Source organism: Callithrix jacchus, chromosome 1 (genome assembly GCF_049354715.1).
Source record: "Callithrix jacchus isolate 240 chromosome 1, calJac240_pri, whole genome shotgun sequence".
In the NCBI taxonomy this organism is placed as follows: domain Eukaryota; kingdom Metazoa; phylum Chordata; class Mammalia; order Primates; family Cebidae; genus Callithrix; species Callithrix jacchus.
Window position 1 is genome coordinate 39,758,665 of NC_133502.1, and position 15,188 is coordinate 39,773,852.

Here is a 15,188-nt window from a genome sequence, read left to right on the forward strand (position 1 = left end):
CTAGTCTAATAGCACTGCTACAAATTTCGCTGTCAAACTTTTATTGAAAGTCTGGCCAGGCTCAGTGGCTCACACCTGTAATCCCAGCTTTTTAGGAGGCGGAGGTGGGAAGATCGTGTAAGGCCAGGAGTTCAAGACCAGCCTAGCCAACATGGCAAAACTCCATCTCTACTAAAAATATAAAAATCAGCCAGGCCTGGTGGCACACACCTGTAGTCCCAGCTACTTGGGAGGCTGAGGTTAGGGAATTGCTTGAACCTGGGAGGAGGAGATGTGAGTGAGCCAAGACCATGCCACTGTACTCGGGCCTGGGCGACAGAGCTAGACTCCGTCTCAAAAAAAGAAACTGAAGATGGAGGTGAGGAGAACAGAGAAACTGGGACTAGACTCTGCAGCCAGATGGTGTGAGCTCAAATTCTGGCTCTACCACTTGGCAGATATGTAACCTTGGGGCAAGTAACTGAAACTTTCTGGTGCCTCAGTTGCTTCATCTGTAGAAGGGGAACAAGGGGACAATGGTAATACCTCATAGGGCTGGTACTGGAATTAAATGACACATATCAAACTTCTTTAGCATTACCCAAAAGATGCAAATCCAGTAACACTATTTTATCCTATCTAGAATAAAGGACAAAATGGTGGTTGTAGCAAGTGGAAAATCAAAGCGAAATAAGAAAACATTCTCTGCCACTAATGATTTAATTTCCTCATTGTTTCCTCATATCCCCTTGTTCTTCTTTTATGTTTTTAATCTTAAGTGAAAAATGAAAGTGATACCTTTCAGTGTAAGTTAATGAAGCATAAGTGAGGTAGGACTACTGCTCAGATTTCTGTATTAGCCAATCTACCAAACAATCATGGTGGGAAGAAAAAACATACATAAGCAAACAATTACTCTAGAGCAGTACACTACGGCCAATCTTCTGAAAAGACTACTGTATTTTGGTGACTCAACTATAGATTTCTTATTTAGTCTACAAATCTCAGCATGCAATAAGGCTTCTGCCTCCTCCATTCCCATGAAAACGTTCTAACAAAGAGTACCAATGATGTCAGCAATGATTCTACTTGCTATTCCACTATATTATTATTGGCTCCTCTTCCTCTACTCACTCCTTCAACACCTACATGCCCCAGGGATTTATTGTTGGTCTACTACTATTCCCCCTCTGAAGAATTCTCAGGGTTCTAACTACCACCCAAAAACAAAAGACTCCAGATATCTCACCTGAGCTCTAGACTCCTACACATCTGACCCAAAACACTCACCTGAAGCTCAATAGGCTAAAAAGTAAATGCACCATATTTGATGGTTCTGCATCTATGAAATCCAAGCACCCCTTTTTATGGCTTCACCCTACTACTTCAGCCTCATCTTCCGCCATTCAGATTCATTTTACTGGATGCCTAATAAAATAAAAGTACTGCCTAATATTTATTGAATGCCCATTAAATTCCAGGCACTATTCTAAGCAGTTTATATACTTAATTCATTAATCTTCACAATAATCCCATAAAGTAAATGCCATTATTTCTATTTTGTACTGAAGAAAGTATCCTGCCTAAGCTGATAGGCAGTGGAGTCAGTATACAAACCTACATCCTGTGCTCTTACCTTTAAACTATGTAATTCCTTTGAGATGGAGTCTTGCTCTATCACTAGGCTGGAGTGCAGTGGCATGATCTTGGCTCACTGAACCTCTACTTCCCGGGTTCAAGCAATTCTCCTGCCTCAGTCTCCCAAGTAGCTAGGATTACAGGCACCTGCCACCACGCCCAGCTAATTCTTGTATTTTTGGTAGAGACAGGGTTTCACCATGTTGGCCAAGGTGGTCTTGATCTCTTGACATCGTGATCCACCCGCCTCAGCCTCCCATAGTGCTGGGATTAGAGGTGTGAGCCACTGCACGAGGCCTAAACTATGTAATTTCTTATAAATGCCTATATATGTCCAGTTTTTGTTCTGGGGATTCCAAGTGAACAAGACAAACAAGACCTATGCCCTCATGGGACTTATATTCTATTTAGCAGAATAAACAAATACACACAAGGAAGAAAAAAACTTATTATTGATTATTTAAAAGTGCCAGGAAGAAAATAAACAGGATTTTATGATAGAAAGTAAGACAGAAGGATCTACTTAGCAGTGATGAAAGAAGGCTTCTCTGAAAAATGACTTTTAAGGTGACACCTGAAAGATGAGAAGTCCCCAACTCTGCAAAGAGAAGCGGTATACCCGGAAGTGTGCTGGGTCATTAGAAAGCACAAAGATGGTATTATGGACTGAATTGTGTCCCCATTGTCAAATTAATACATTGAAGCCCTAACCTTCAATGTGACTATATTTGGAGACAGGGCCTTGAACGAAATAGTTAATGTTAAGTAAGGTTATAAGAAGGGAGCACTAATCCAATAGGACTGGTGTGTTTATAAGAGGAAGAGACATGAGAGCAATCGATCTCTCCTCTTTCGCTCTTTCTCCACACCCACCCCATATGAATACACAGGACAGGCCATGCCATGTGAGGCTACACTGAGCAAGTGGTAGTCTACAAGCCAGGAAGGGACATCTCAGTAGGAGACCACCCTGCTGACACTTTGCTTGGATTTCTAGCATCAAGAACTGTGAGATCATAAATTTCTGTTGTTAAAGCTACCTGGTAATAATGTGTGATAACTACCCAAGCAGACTAATACAGACAGGAAAGACCTAGGTACTTTGTAGGAACTGACAAAAAATCAGTGGGCTGGAATACAAACAACAGTAGACATAACCATACACTGAAGACTCTTCAGCCCATAGATGGGAGATGAATCTTTTTTTTTTTGAGACAGAGTCTCACTTTTGTCACCCAGCCTGAGTTCAGTGGTGGAATCTCAGCTCACTGCAACCTCTGCCTCCCAAGTTCAAGCGATTCTCCTGTCTGAGCCTCCTGAGTAGCTGGGATTACAGGCACATGCCACCACATCTGGCTGATTTTTGTGTTTTTAATAGAGATGGGGTTTCACCATGTCGGCCAGGTTGGTCTCAAGCTCCTGACTTCAGGTTATCTGCCTACCTCACCCTCCAAAAGTGCTGGGATTACAGGTGTGAGCCACCACGCCCAGCCAGAAGATGAATCTTAGATGAGATGATCAGAAAAATATATGGTGCAGGTTTTTGTTCTCTCAGTGACCGGGAGACACTAACATACAGCAACTAGAGGTCACTATATTCCACCCTGAAGTGCACAGAACAGTCCAACACAAAAAAGAACTGAACCCTTCCAAAATGTTAACACTGGCCTATTTGGAAACAATTGCTAATAGATAAGTTTCATTTACCTAAGGGACTACAGAAAACTAAGGTTTGCCCCCCTCCCCCTTCTTTTTTTTTTAAAAATTATTATTTCTTACACTACCAAGGACAGTTCTGGGCTATTTCTGTTTAATTAATACACATGTGTAGTACTTGTGTGTAACAGTATTGGATAATTCGGAAATGCGCAAATGAATCAGTTGCCAATCCTAGGCCTAAGGGCCCCAGAAAAGGAGATATGATACCATACTTCATCAAACTAAGGCACCATTGGTTACATGACACACCATTTTATGAAGCACTAAGTTGGGAATAACGCCAGGTAAACTGTGCTATCAATTGTAAGCCACATCTTAACTTCAGAGTTTTTAAAATGTGAAAAAAATGCACATCTTAAAAAATGAAAGAGAATATGAAATAGTTAAAATGTAAATAGTTAGAGTAGTCATATAGAGTTCATATAAAGGATAAAATATAAGCAGGTCCGATCATCAGGAACTGCTTCATGTTGAAGATCATATTAAGCTGAGTCTTGAAGAATGGATAGAAGTAGGAAGTGGAAGAGATTGAGGGAAAGAATATTTTCAGTAAGGGAGTACTGCAAGAAGAACAGCAATAACAAAATAAGGAAGTAAGGGCTGGCTAAAAAGAAATACTTAAAGTTAGAAAGACAAGTTAAAATAGAAAAAAAAAATAAGACAGACACACAAGGGTTAAAGGGCCTGAAATTGATTGCACAGCTTGAGGAATCATTCGCAAAAACTTTTTTAACTCCTACACATTTTAGTGTTATAACATACATCAAAAATATGGTTCATTCTAGTAGTGATTCTAAACTGTGGGAGATGGGAAAGGAACAGAAAAGATTAATTCTGATGGGAGTACACAGCAGTGTACTCCAGAAAATCCTAACTTCTATCTCCGCCTTGAGAATTACTGCTCTATACATTAGGAAACCTCTAGAAAAATTTTAGCAGCCACCTGATTCAGGTACATTTCAGAAAAGGGAATCCAGAAGAACTGTGTAAAAATGGATGAGAAATGGAATAAAGAGTGAGAATCTGCATAAGAAGCAGATCTTCTAAACCAGAAATTAATGAATTTTTATTAGATTAGTTACTGCAGGAAAACGTATGGTGGAACTATTATAAGAAACAGAAATAATAAAGGGAAGAAAAAGTTTAAGATACAGATAATAAGCTCAAACAAAGAAAAATGCTTTCTAAAATCAGTGGGTCATTCAGATGACGTCTAACAGGCATCTGAGACTGGAAGGAATGAAGTAGGTTAGGTCTGAAAAAACAGACATGAAGATCATTTAAAAAGAAGTATAAATGTAAATCCATAGTTTGGATGAAGCTCCAAAAGGTGGGCAAGAGAAGTATGGCAAAATTAAGTATTTTTTGTAGTAAACATCTGTTAAGGCATTTAATTGCTTTATTACAAGTAACTGTCTTTGTATCTTACAATAAACTTATGCTGATCCTCATCATCACTAACTTTAACATGATAAATTTGCAAACGAAAAAGCAAAGCATAGTGAAGGTTATGAGTATGTTCAGGATCACAAAAAGCAATACGAAACAGCATTTCATTAATTTCCAATCTGCTGTTAAAAACATTTCAACAGGTCTCTTCTGTGTTTGTGTATGCATAAACATGGTGAAAAACAATAATCTACACCTTTGAAAGCAGCACCTAAGAGCAACCTATACAGAGAGAGAGACGGGCTTGCTGTGTCCCCCATGCTGGAGTGCAATGGTGCAATCATAGCTCACTATAACCTCAAACTCCGAAGCTCAAGTAATCTTCCCATCTCAGTCTCCCTAGTAGCTGGTGCTACAGGTGTGTGCAGCACCACACCTGGCTAATTTTTATTACTTTCTGTAGAGACAAGAGTCTTGCTATGTTGCCCAGCCTGGTCTCAAACTCCTGGCCTCAAATGATCCACGTGCTATAACTTCCCAAAGCATTGGGATTGCACAGGTATAAGCCAGCATGCTCAGCTAAAATCCAAGATTTTTAAATCAAGTATTTTTTTCAAGTTTTTTTTTTTTAAGTATAAAGGCAATGTCATCTTTTACATGAAAAACTGTGGTTTCAAGTCACATATGGGATAAGAAAGAAGAAAGCCTCTAATTCTCTGGTATTAACCCTTAAATGTGCTATAAATATACCAAACAGCTTTAGTTAAATTCTTTTTGACTAAAATACCTTCTGAGAAACTTCCTCTTAGAGTGAATCAGTCAGGGCTTGAGGGAAGGAAAGAAAGGAAAGATGGAAGGAAAATGAAACCAATAAATGAAAAAAGAGACGAGAAGGAAAGAAAAAGCCACCCAGCTGAACTGGCTAACAGGGTAAAGATAGTAAAGATCATTATGTGACCCTAGAACAAGTTTACGGAGCAAAGAAAATGATATGGCTTTCTGCTGGAAGCAGGGCATGAGAAAGACACAGGCTCTCTAACTGTACAATAGTGCAGGGATTTTTCTCAACATACTTGGAAATCAAAGGAATCTGATAGGGAAAACAAGCCACCGAGTAGCCACACAAACAGCACACTACCTGCAATCTGTCTAAATGATTAGATGAACTGAAACAGCAGACAGCAGCATCTTAACAGCTTGTCAAAACATGTTCTTTTGCTGCTTTATGACTGCTTTTGCTTAAGGAAATTCTCTTTCAAAGGAAAAAATAAAAGGTCAGGTAACTTTCTAAAACTCTATGTCCTACAATAACACAACCATTAAATTTACACAGAGCAAGAAAAATTTAGAAAAAATGTGAAATACCTCAGTCTGACCTTCATGGGCACTGGTCTCATGAGTAACTCGGATGGCCTGTAATAAGAAAAAGGTATTCACTGGAAAAAATGACCATACCCAACTTTTTAAATGAAAACAACAACAAAGCTAAAATTTAAAATCTAAAGTCTTTTAAAGAAACATCAAATTGAAGGAAATTTAAGAACAGCTTATGATATCTGGGTAATCAAATGAATTGCTGTACTGTGTAACTTGCAAATCTCTAAAGACTAAGGAAACTGAATATCTGATTATTTGTAATTTCCAGGCTATAAGTAAGGGCCATTTAACTTATTCAGTTGTTAGAACTAACACTTAACACTTTATTCGATTGAGACTAGAATAAAGTAAGCATTTCACAGATAGAGACTAAAGAAGCTTATCTCATCTGTTTCTCCCAATTCCATGCTCCTCTGCAGCTCTGGCTGTATTTATGCTTAATCATGCAGTTTCAGTCAGCAATTTAGAAATGTGGAGCACAACTCATGCATTTATCAGAAGCTACAGAATTTAGTTTCCTGAACTAAAAAACAAACCACTCTTACAGTACCATTTGCAAAGATGCAGAGAAATGGGCACAATAGTAAATTACAGGTGAAAGTACAACCTTTATGAATAGCAACTGGCAATAAATACATATCCAAGCCTTAAAAACATGCAAACTATTTTATCCAGCAATTTATCTTCTAGTAGTTTGTATATTTACATATGATTATACATAATTTTATATAATTAAGGACATTTATAAAGATGTACTTTGCAATATTTATTAAATAGTGAAAAACTATTGAATTTCTAACACCTAATTTATTGTTGAAATACAATATTATATCATGGAAAGCTATGCAGCCATTAAATAATATCAAATATATACTTACTGGTATGTAATACGTTTGTGATAAGTGAAAAAAGCAAGTTATAAAACAGTATTACAGTGTGATCAAATTTTTGTTTAAAAAACTGTGTATATACATATACACTCCCTATAAAAATATTAATGTTTATCTACCTTTTATTAGTAAGATTACTGATTTTCATGTTGTTTATTTTTATGTATAATAAAAATGTCTTATGAAGTCTCCAGTTTTTTTTTTAAAGAAAAAAACAATTTAAAAACAGGAATGCTTAACATAATCAAACCAATTAACTTATCAGGCACAAACTTTACATAAGGTATTGTTCTAGCCAAATAATTTGTAGACTATATACCTAATTTCAAAGAACTTATAATCTATTTAATAATGTTATTAAAAGGTAAAAAGATTTCAAAAGAAAAATTGATTCTAAAAATAATAAATTTTAAAAACAATTTCTGAACAGTTATATGAAGTGGTACAATCATTACCACCTGCATTAAATATAACCTATATTATATATAAAACCTAGTTTATGTGGCTGGTCATTACACTGATAAAATAGCTACAGTATGGTCCAACATCTACCCTTAAACCTTTGCATTCTCCTTTCATTTTCAGCCTTCTTCCAAATTCCCAACGAAAGATACATAGGGTACTGCCAGCCATATATTTATTTTATGGAGGGAATGGTAAGGAATAGTCAGTCATGGGTATGGCAGCTCATGTCTGTAATCCCAGCACTCTGGGAGGCTGAGGTGGAGGGACTGCTTGAGGCCAGGAGTTTGAGACCAGCCTGGCCAATAAGGCAAAACCCCATCTCTACTAAAAATACAAAAATTAGCCAGGCATGGTGGCATGCGCCTGAAATCCTAGCTACTCGTGAGGCTAAAGCAAAATTGCTTGAACTTAGAGGCAGAGGTTGCAGTGAGCGGAGAGGGCACCACTGCACTCCAGCCTGGGCAGCAGAGCAAGACTCCATGTCAGAAAAAAAAATTCTCAATCAAACTGTTTTTATCCATTCAGTCAGCTCTGAACATAGAAAAGAAGTGGCAATTTATCAGCATTTATGGATATTTCAGATGAAGTTATCTAAAAAGTATTAACGGATACAATAAAATCCGTTACTGCTCAAAACTATGGTTTCAAGACAAAAACCCCCAAATACATCTACAATCCCACAAAACTTTGCCCACATGAGATCAAAACACAAAGAAGGTACCGACGTCATAGTTCTCCAGGTATCTGGCTCGTTCTTCGGGGCTCATTGACACAGATTCCTCCAGGAACTTTTTCAAGGTTGATCCAGATTCTGAAAATAGGAAAGAAGATGAAATTTAAAAGGCTTGATATAGCAGAGAGACCAATAATGAAAACACTAGAAGTATGCTACTATTTTTCAGGTAAAATCCTTTCACTGGTAAGTTAGAAATATAAGAATCTTGTTATAAATGATAAGCCTCACATTATTAATATTTGTCCATTTGCTTAACCTCTATTAGTCAACAATATAAAAGAATGAGAAGGATTAACATTTCTTCTAACAGTATATATATTACCATCATAAAAGAAGGGGGAAATGCTTTATTTTACAGTTTGAAAGAAAGAATTAGAGCACCACCTACTGCTCAATGAAATCAACTTACATCTTAAGGGGGGGAAAACGCAGTAATGAAAAATCATTTACCAAAGTGCATCTTGTCTTTATTGTTTGCAATAGCATGAATTAGTCCAATTGTTCCACAGGCATTGCTGATTGTTTGCTTCATGAAATATACTGATGATGTAACATCTTGTCCCTGAGATTTTATTTTTTCTTCCTCTTCTGTTCTGAATACTTCATACTATTAAAAAAAAGTCAATAGTGTACATGTGGAAAATAACATGTTAAAAACCTCAGTCTGTAAAAGAAAAGATGCAAATAATAAAAATTATTTTTATAAAGGAAAGAGTTTAAAATATAATTTATCACCTACCAAAGTGACAAAAGACTGAAAAATGAATAGCAGTAGCCAGTGATGGTGAAGGTATGGGCAAAAAGGCCTCTCCTCTGCCATTATTAAAAGCGTATATTTGTACAACCCCATGAGAGGGCATATGCTAACATGTATTAACATTTTAAATGATCATACACTTGAATAAGCAATTTCCTTTATAGGAGATTAGTCTAAAACATAATCCTTAAAATGATATATATAGTTCTAAGAGCACAAAACTGGAAAAATTATAAATAACCATCAATGGAGATTTGGTTAACATGTATTACAGCATATTGTAATAGAATACTATAAAGCATTGTAGATTTACATATTCTGATTCAGAACTCTGTCCATGGCTAAGCATGGTTATAGGTCAGTGTGTATTAACAACAATTCCCATTTATGTTTTTAAAATACGTATATACATATTAGAAAGTCTGAAGGGGTATGCAGAAACTTAATAGAGGTTATCTTTTGGACAAGAGATTACTGGAGAACTTTTACTTGCTAATTTTTACATGTGTACATTTCTATATGGTTTATCATTGGCAAAAATATTTTTCCTTTTGGAAAATCATACCATATTAATAAAATTCACATCATATAGTCCATAACAGACATTAACCATTATCTATAATAACTGGTTATAAAAGCAATAGGGTACAATAATAAGCATCACTGGCTCAGATGTTATTAGCTGTGTGACTTTAGCAAATTACTTAATGTCTCTGTATTTTAGTTTTCTAATAGTAAGAAAGAGTTAAAAATGGCAAAAAAGTTAAAAAAAAATGGGTGAGGTGGGGAGGAGAAAGATGGTTAACATTGTTTGGTTCAGAGTTTTCCCATAACTTTCTGTTTCCAATAGAGTAGGGTCAGCAAATGACAACCTACAGGCCAAATCTGGCCCACTGCCTCTTTTCATAAGTAAAATTTCATTAATGTATTGTCTACAGCTGTTTACAAGGCAAAGTCAAATAATTGCAACAGAGATTTGAAGGCCTGCAAAGCTGAAAATATATACTATCTGTCCCTTTACAGAAACATTTTCCTGATCCCCTGACATAAAAGAAACAAATGATTTCTATAGAGAACCTACAATTAGTTAAGAAACTGCTTCTTTAAGCAGTTTAAACTCTCTTGCCTAAGGAGAAAAAAATAATAAACTGCTTCTAACAACAAATGTATCTATGCTCAAAATATGAATTTGTGTTTCTAAATTAAATTTTAAATAACGTTTTCAGAATAAATGGACATTATTCATGTAAGTTTGACTGATAAAAAACTGGAAAGGTTCAGTATATTAAGGTCTTAGGCTGAAAGTTTACAGTTCCATAGTTCAATCTGTTGTTAATGTTTCTGTTGACAAAGCAAAATAAGATTTGATGATTTCAAGATTTAATGTGTAGGAAAAATTCCTAAAATGACTCAAAGCGAGTAAAGGAAAAAAAGAAATTATGGTAGACCAAAATATAAAATAAAATAAGGCCAAGAGATGTAAATACCAGAGAGCAATAAATCTGTAGCCCCTTTGCCTATGATTTACTGGCTGGACCGCACTATCACAAGGAACACATTCAAAACACTATCACTGGCTGAGTGAGGTAGCTCACACCTATCATCTCAGCACTTTGGGAGGCCAAGGGAGGTGGATCATCTGAGGTCAGGCGTTCAAGAGCAGCCAGGCTAACATGGAGAAACTCTGTTTCTACTAAAAATACATAAACTAGCCGGGATTGGTGGCACATGCATCTCAGCTACTCTAAGCGCTGAGCCATGAGAATCACTTGAACCAGGGAGGCAAAAGTTGCAGTGAGTTGAAATTGCACCACTGCACTCAAGTCCTGGCAACAGAGCAAGACTCTGTCTCAAACAACAACAACAAAGAACATTATCATTGATGGCAATTTTCAAAAAGAGATAATAAATGCTAGCAAGGGTGTGGGGAAAAGGGAACCCAAGTGCACTGTTGGTGGAAATGCAGATTGGTACAGCCATTATGAAAAACAGTATGGAGATTTCTAAAGAAATTAACAATAGACTACCATATGACCCAACAATTCATAGCCAAAGAAGACGAATCACTTTGTAAAGGAGATGAATCTCTACCTTGTGAAAATAACAGCCAAGATATGGAAAAACCCAAATGTCCATAGATGGCTAAATGGATAAAAACATGGTATACTACAGCCATACTACCCTGAATGTGCCTGATCCCATCTGATTTCAGAAGTTAAGCAGGGTCAGACCTCGTTAGAACTTGGTTGGAAGAAAAAGTGACATAGATACAGACAGACACACACACACACACACATACTCTCTCTCTCTCTCTCTCTCTCTCTCTCAATATTATTCAGCCTTAAAAAAAGGAGATCCTAACATCTGCTACATGGATAAACCTGAATGACATTATACTAAGTGAAACAACTCAGACACAGAAAGAAAAATATTGCATAGTATCACTGATAACATGGAATTTTTTTCTAAAGCTCAAATACACAGAGACAGAGAATGAAACAGTGGTTAGCAGGGAGGTGATGTGATGTAGGTCAAAGGACACATAATAGCAGATACGTAGGATAAACATGTAACAAGTCTAGAAATTATGTACAACATGAAGACTAAAGTTAATAAAACTATATTGCATTAGAGATTTTTGTTAAATAGATTTTAGCTGCTCTTGTCACAAAAAGAGGAACTATGTGACGATAGATGTCAATCTGCTTCAGTATTGTAACTATTTTACTATGTATATGAATCCTATATCATGTTGTACACTTCAAGTACACACAATAACATTTATTTTTAAAAACCCACCATGATTGATTTAAAGGGTAATGAGTCACACCCATAATCCCAACACTTTTGAAGGCCAAGGCAGGGGATCATTCAAGGTCAGAAGTTGGAGACCAGGCTGACCAACATAGTGAAACTCGATCTGACCAACATGGTGAAACCCCCTCTCTACTAAAAATACAAAAAATTAGCCAGGTATGGTGGCACATGCCTGTAATCCTAACTACTCCAGAGGCTGAGGCAGGAGAATCACTTGAACCTAGGAGGCGGGGACTGCAGTGAGCCGAGATGGCACCACTGCACTCTAGCCTGGGCAACAGAGTGAGACTCTGCCTCAAAAAATAAGTAAATACATACATACATACATACAGGATAATGAGGTGCCCATGACTGTTCCTTTGCTATTAGTATGCTTAAGTCATTCACAACTACATATTCAATTTTTAAATTAGAAATTCAAAGACAAACACTTTGCAGCTCCTAAAGAATGCACTAGCTATCCTCTTGATGATTTTGCCATACACCACCTATAAGCTGAAATAGGGATCTACCAAACTGTAACAGATATTTAAAAGTGGTACACACTATTTGTATTCTCTACTTATATATTATTATAAATAGTTATATTAAGTATTTATATTTACTTACATAAATTTTCTATTTATGTAAGTACAAACTTACAAAAATACTTTAGAACTAGTTCTTCCTTTCAATAGGGACAAGTTTTTAGCTCTGATAATCTACTAAATTAAATCCTATTAATAAGGATAATATGCTTTTTTAATACTGATGCCTCACTAGATGGAAGCGATCAAATCTATTTTCTTTTTCACAAATAAAAAGTCATAAAAATCAATGGTTTGGAAATTTCCAATTCAGACAAAAAACTCCCATCAGCTAAGAAACCCTAAGCTTTAGGCAACTGATTTTTTTTCAGTTCTTCACTGTTCATCACAATAGGGGTCCTGGGATAGTTATCTGTTGGCTTATTTTTGTAATCAATAAAAGGCAAAAATAACATTGGATGAAAAGAGAGTAAACTTAAGTTTTTGTCTTAACTCCTACAAATATCAATAATCATAACCTTACTATTGTGAAGGGGTTTGGTCTAATATTAGACAATCACTAAGAATTTCCCAACTCCAAATTTAGCAAAGACAGAGAAATATATTGCTCTTATTAAATAATTTGTTTTGTAGAACACTTAAGTAGAAGAGAGAAAAATTTCAATGTTATTTAATTTATCTTGAATTGAGGCGAATTTGTTATGGCATAAAGGAAATGATCCAGGAATTTCCAGGAGTAAGCAAAGTCTAAGTCTTAAATCCTGTGGGATTTGGCTCCAGTTAGTCCTGAAGAATAGGATGACCTAAACACAAATATGCCAAATCATCAACATATTTCTCTCACATCTTCCCAAACACTTACTTCTTCATTTTTCGTAACTACTAAAATCATCCTACTCTTTCTAATTTTAAAAATAAAAATCAGAATAATATAGCCTCAAAATCTGTTATAAAATGCACTTAAAAGTTCTGGCTCCACTATACACATGTATGTGTGTGTGTGTGTGTGTGTGTGTGTGTGTGTGTGTGTTTGTGTGTGTGTACATTTACATATATATACATATATATGCCTACACACAGAAACATACACACACATCATTCTAGAAGAAAAGACTAAAATATGGAGACTTGAATTTAAATACAGAGCTCAAAGAATAGGTATTTATAATCCCAAACACACCCTAAATCTACCAGTTAAATTTATTTAAGGTTAGTGATTCCCACTCGAATCAAGTTTATTTTGAAAATAAAGTAACCCTCATTATCAGTTTCCCCTACCAACTTAAAATAAGCAAAGGATATTCCTTTTATATATATATATAGAAAAAAACTGTATTTAAGTTTATGCTAGTACTCAAAATATCTAAAATATGTAAGTCAAAATATGATTACATGTGACATTAAAACTCAGCTGAGGCAACCTAACCAAATTTTATGAAAGAAGAAAACTACCCAAGCTTAAAGCACTAACCTAGGACTTTACTGTCATCAAAATCTAAATACTATCTCTTTAATAAAAACATTTTTAAGATTTCTTCACTGCCTAGATTACCTAGTTTTATGCAAGGAGGAGATCATTTACTCTTGAAGATTATATTTAACAAAAATTTTGTAAATCAAAAAAAAGAAAGAAATTGGGCTGGGCACAGAGGCTCATGCCTATAAGCCTAGCATTTTGGGAGACAGATGCGGGAGGATCACTTGAACCCATGAGTTGGAGACCATTCTGGGCAACATAGTGAGACCCTGTCTGTACAAAAATAAAATAAGGCCGGGCGCAGTGGCTGACGCCTTTAATCCCAGCACTTTGGGAGACCAAGGCGGGTGGATCACGAGGTCAAGAGATTGAGACCATCCTGGTCAACAAGGTGAAACCCCGTCTCTACTAAAAACACAAAAATTAGCTGGGCATGGTGGTGCGCGCCTTTAGTCCCAGCTACTCAGGAGGCTGAGGCAGGAGAATTTCTTGAACCCAGAAGGCAGAGGTTGCGGTGAGCCGAGATCATGCCATTGCACTCCAGTCTGGGTAACAATAGCGAAACTCCGTCTCAAAAAATACTAATAATAAATAAAATGAAATAAAAGCATTAGCTAGGTGTAGCAGAACATGCCTGTAGTCCCAGCTACTCAAGAGGCTAAGGTGACAGGATTGCTTGAGCCTGGGAGGTTGAGGCTGCAGTGAGCCATGATCACACATCTGCACTCTAGCCTAGGCAACGGAGTGAGAACCTGCCTCAAAATATATGATAAAATAAAACAAAAATTGTATTTACCAGAAACTTTCTATTTTACTTAACAATTACCTTTTCTGTAATAGGAAAGAGAAGTAATACTGCACAGACTGGTCTTGGTACCATGCTAAGGAGTTCAGGATCCATTCCATATACATCGACGAACTGCCAGTTAGGATGCAGACCTAATTGTCTGAGAAACTGGTAAAAGAAAGAAAGAAAAAAAAATAGTGGAACATTAGTTGGTAAAAGAAAACTAGTATACTATATATAGTGTTAAAAGGGAAATGATCAGCAAATAGGTACTGTGTATCTAATACATATAAGGGGATAAAATACAAATGTAACTGATGTTCAGTAGGAATGCAGTAAAGCAGCATATATCAAAACATCACAAATACCATAAATATGTGCAATTTTTGTCAATTATACTTTAATAAAACTAGGGGGAAAAGAATGTAGTAAAGCAGATTTTCTATGAATAGGGTGAGAAAAGATAGCAATTTATTTATTTAGTTAGTTTTTTGAGATGGAGTCTTGCTCTTTCGCCAGTTTGGAGTGCAGTGGCACAATCTCAGCTCACTGCAAACTCGGTCTCCCGGATTCAAGTGATTCTCCTGCCTCAGCCTCCTGAGTAGCTGAGACTACAGGCGCATGCCACTG

At 36.3% G+C, this 15,188-nt stretch overlaps 1 protein-coding gene across 9 annotated transcripts in view; it reads right to left on the minus strand.

Moving 5' to 3' along the window:
* The window catches only part of UCHL3 (ubiquitin C-terminal hydrolase L3), a 68,476-nt gene that overhangs the window by 42,186 nt on the left and 11,102 nt on the right, over nt 1-15,188 (minus strand). For all 9 annotated transcript variants that reach the window (XM_078346258.1, XM_035296178.3, XM_035296171.3 and 6 more), the window contains 4 exons: nt 14,598-14,726; nt 8,644-8,800; nt 8,183-8,268; nt 6,091-6,138 (listed from right to left, as the gene is read on the minus strand). In XM_078346258.1, coding sequence (XP_078202384.1) covers nt 6,091-6,138; nt 8,183-8,268; nt 8,644-8,800; nt 14,598-14,726 — 420 coding nt within the window. The remainder of the gene's footprint in view (nt 1-6,090; nt 6,139-8,182; nt 8,269-8,643; nt 8,801-14,597; nt 14,727-15,188) is intronic.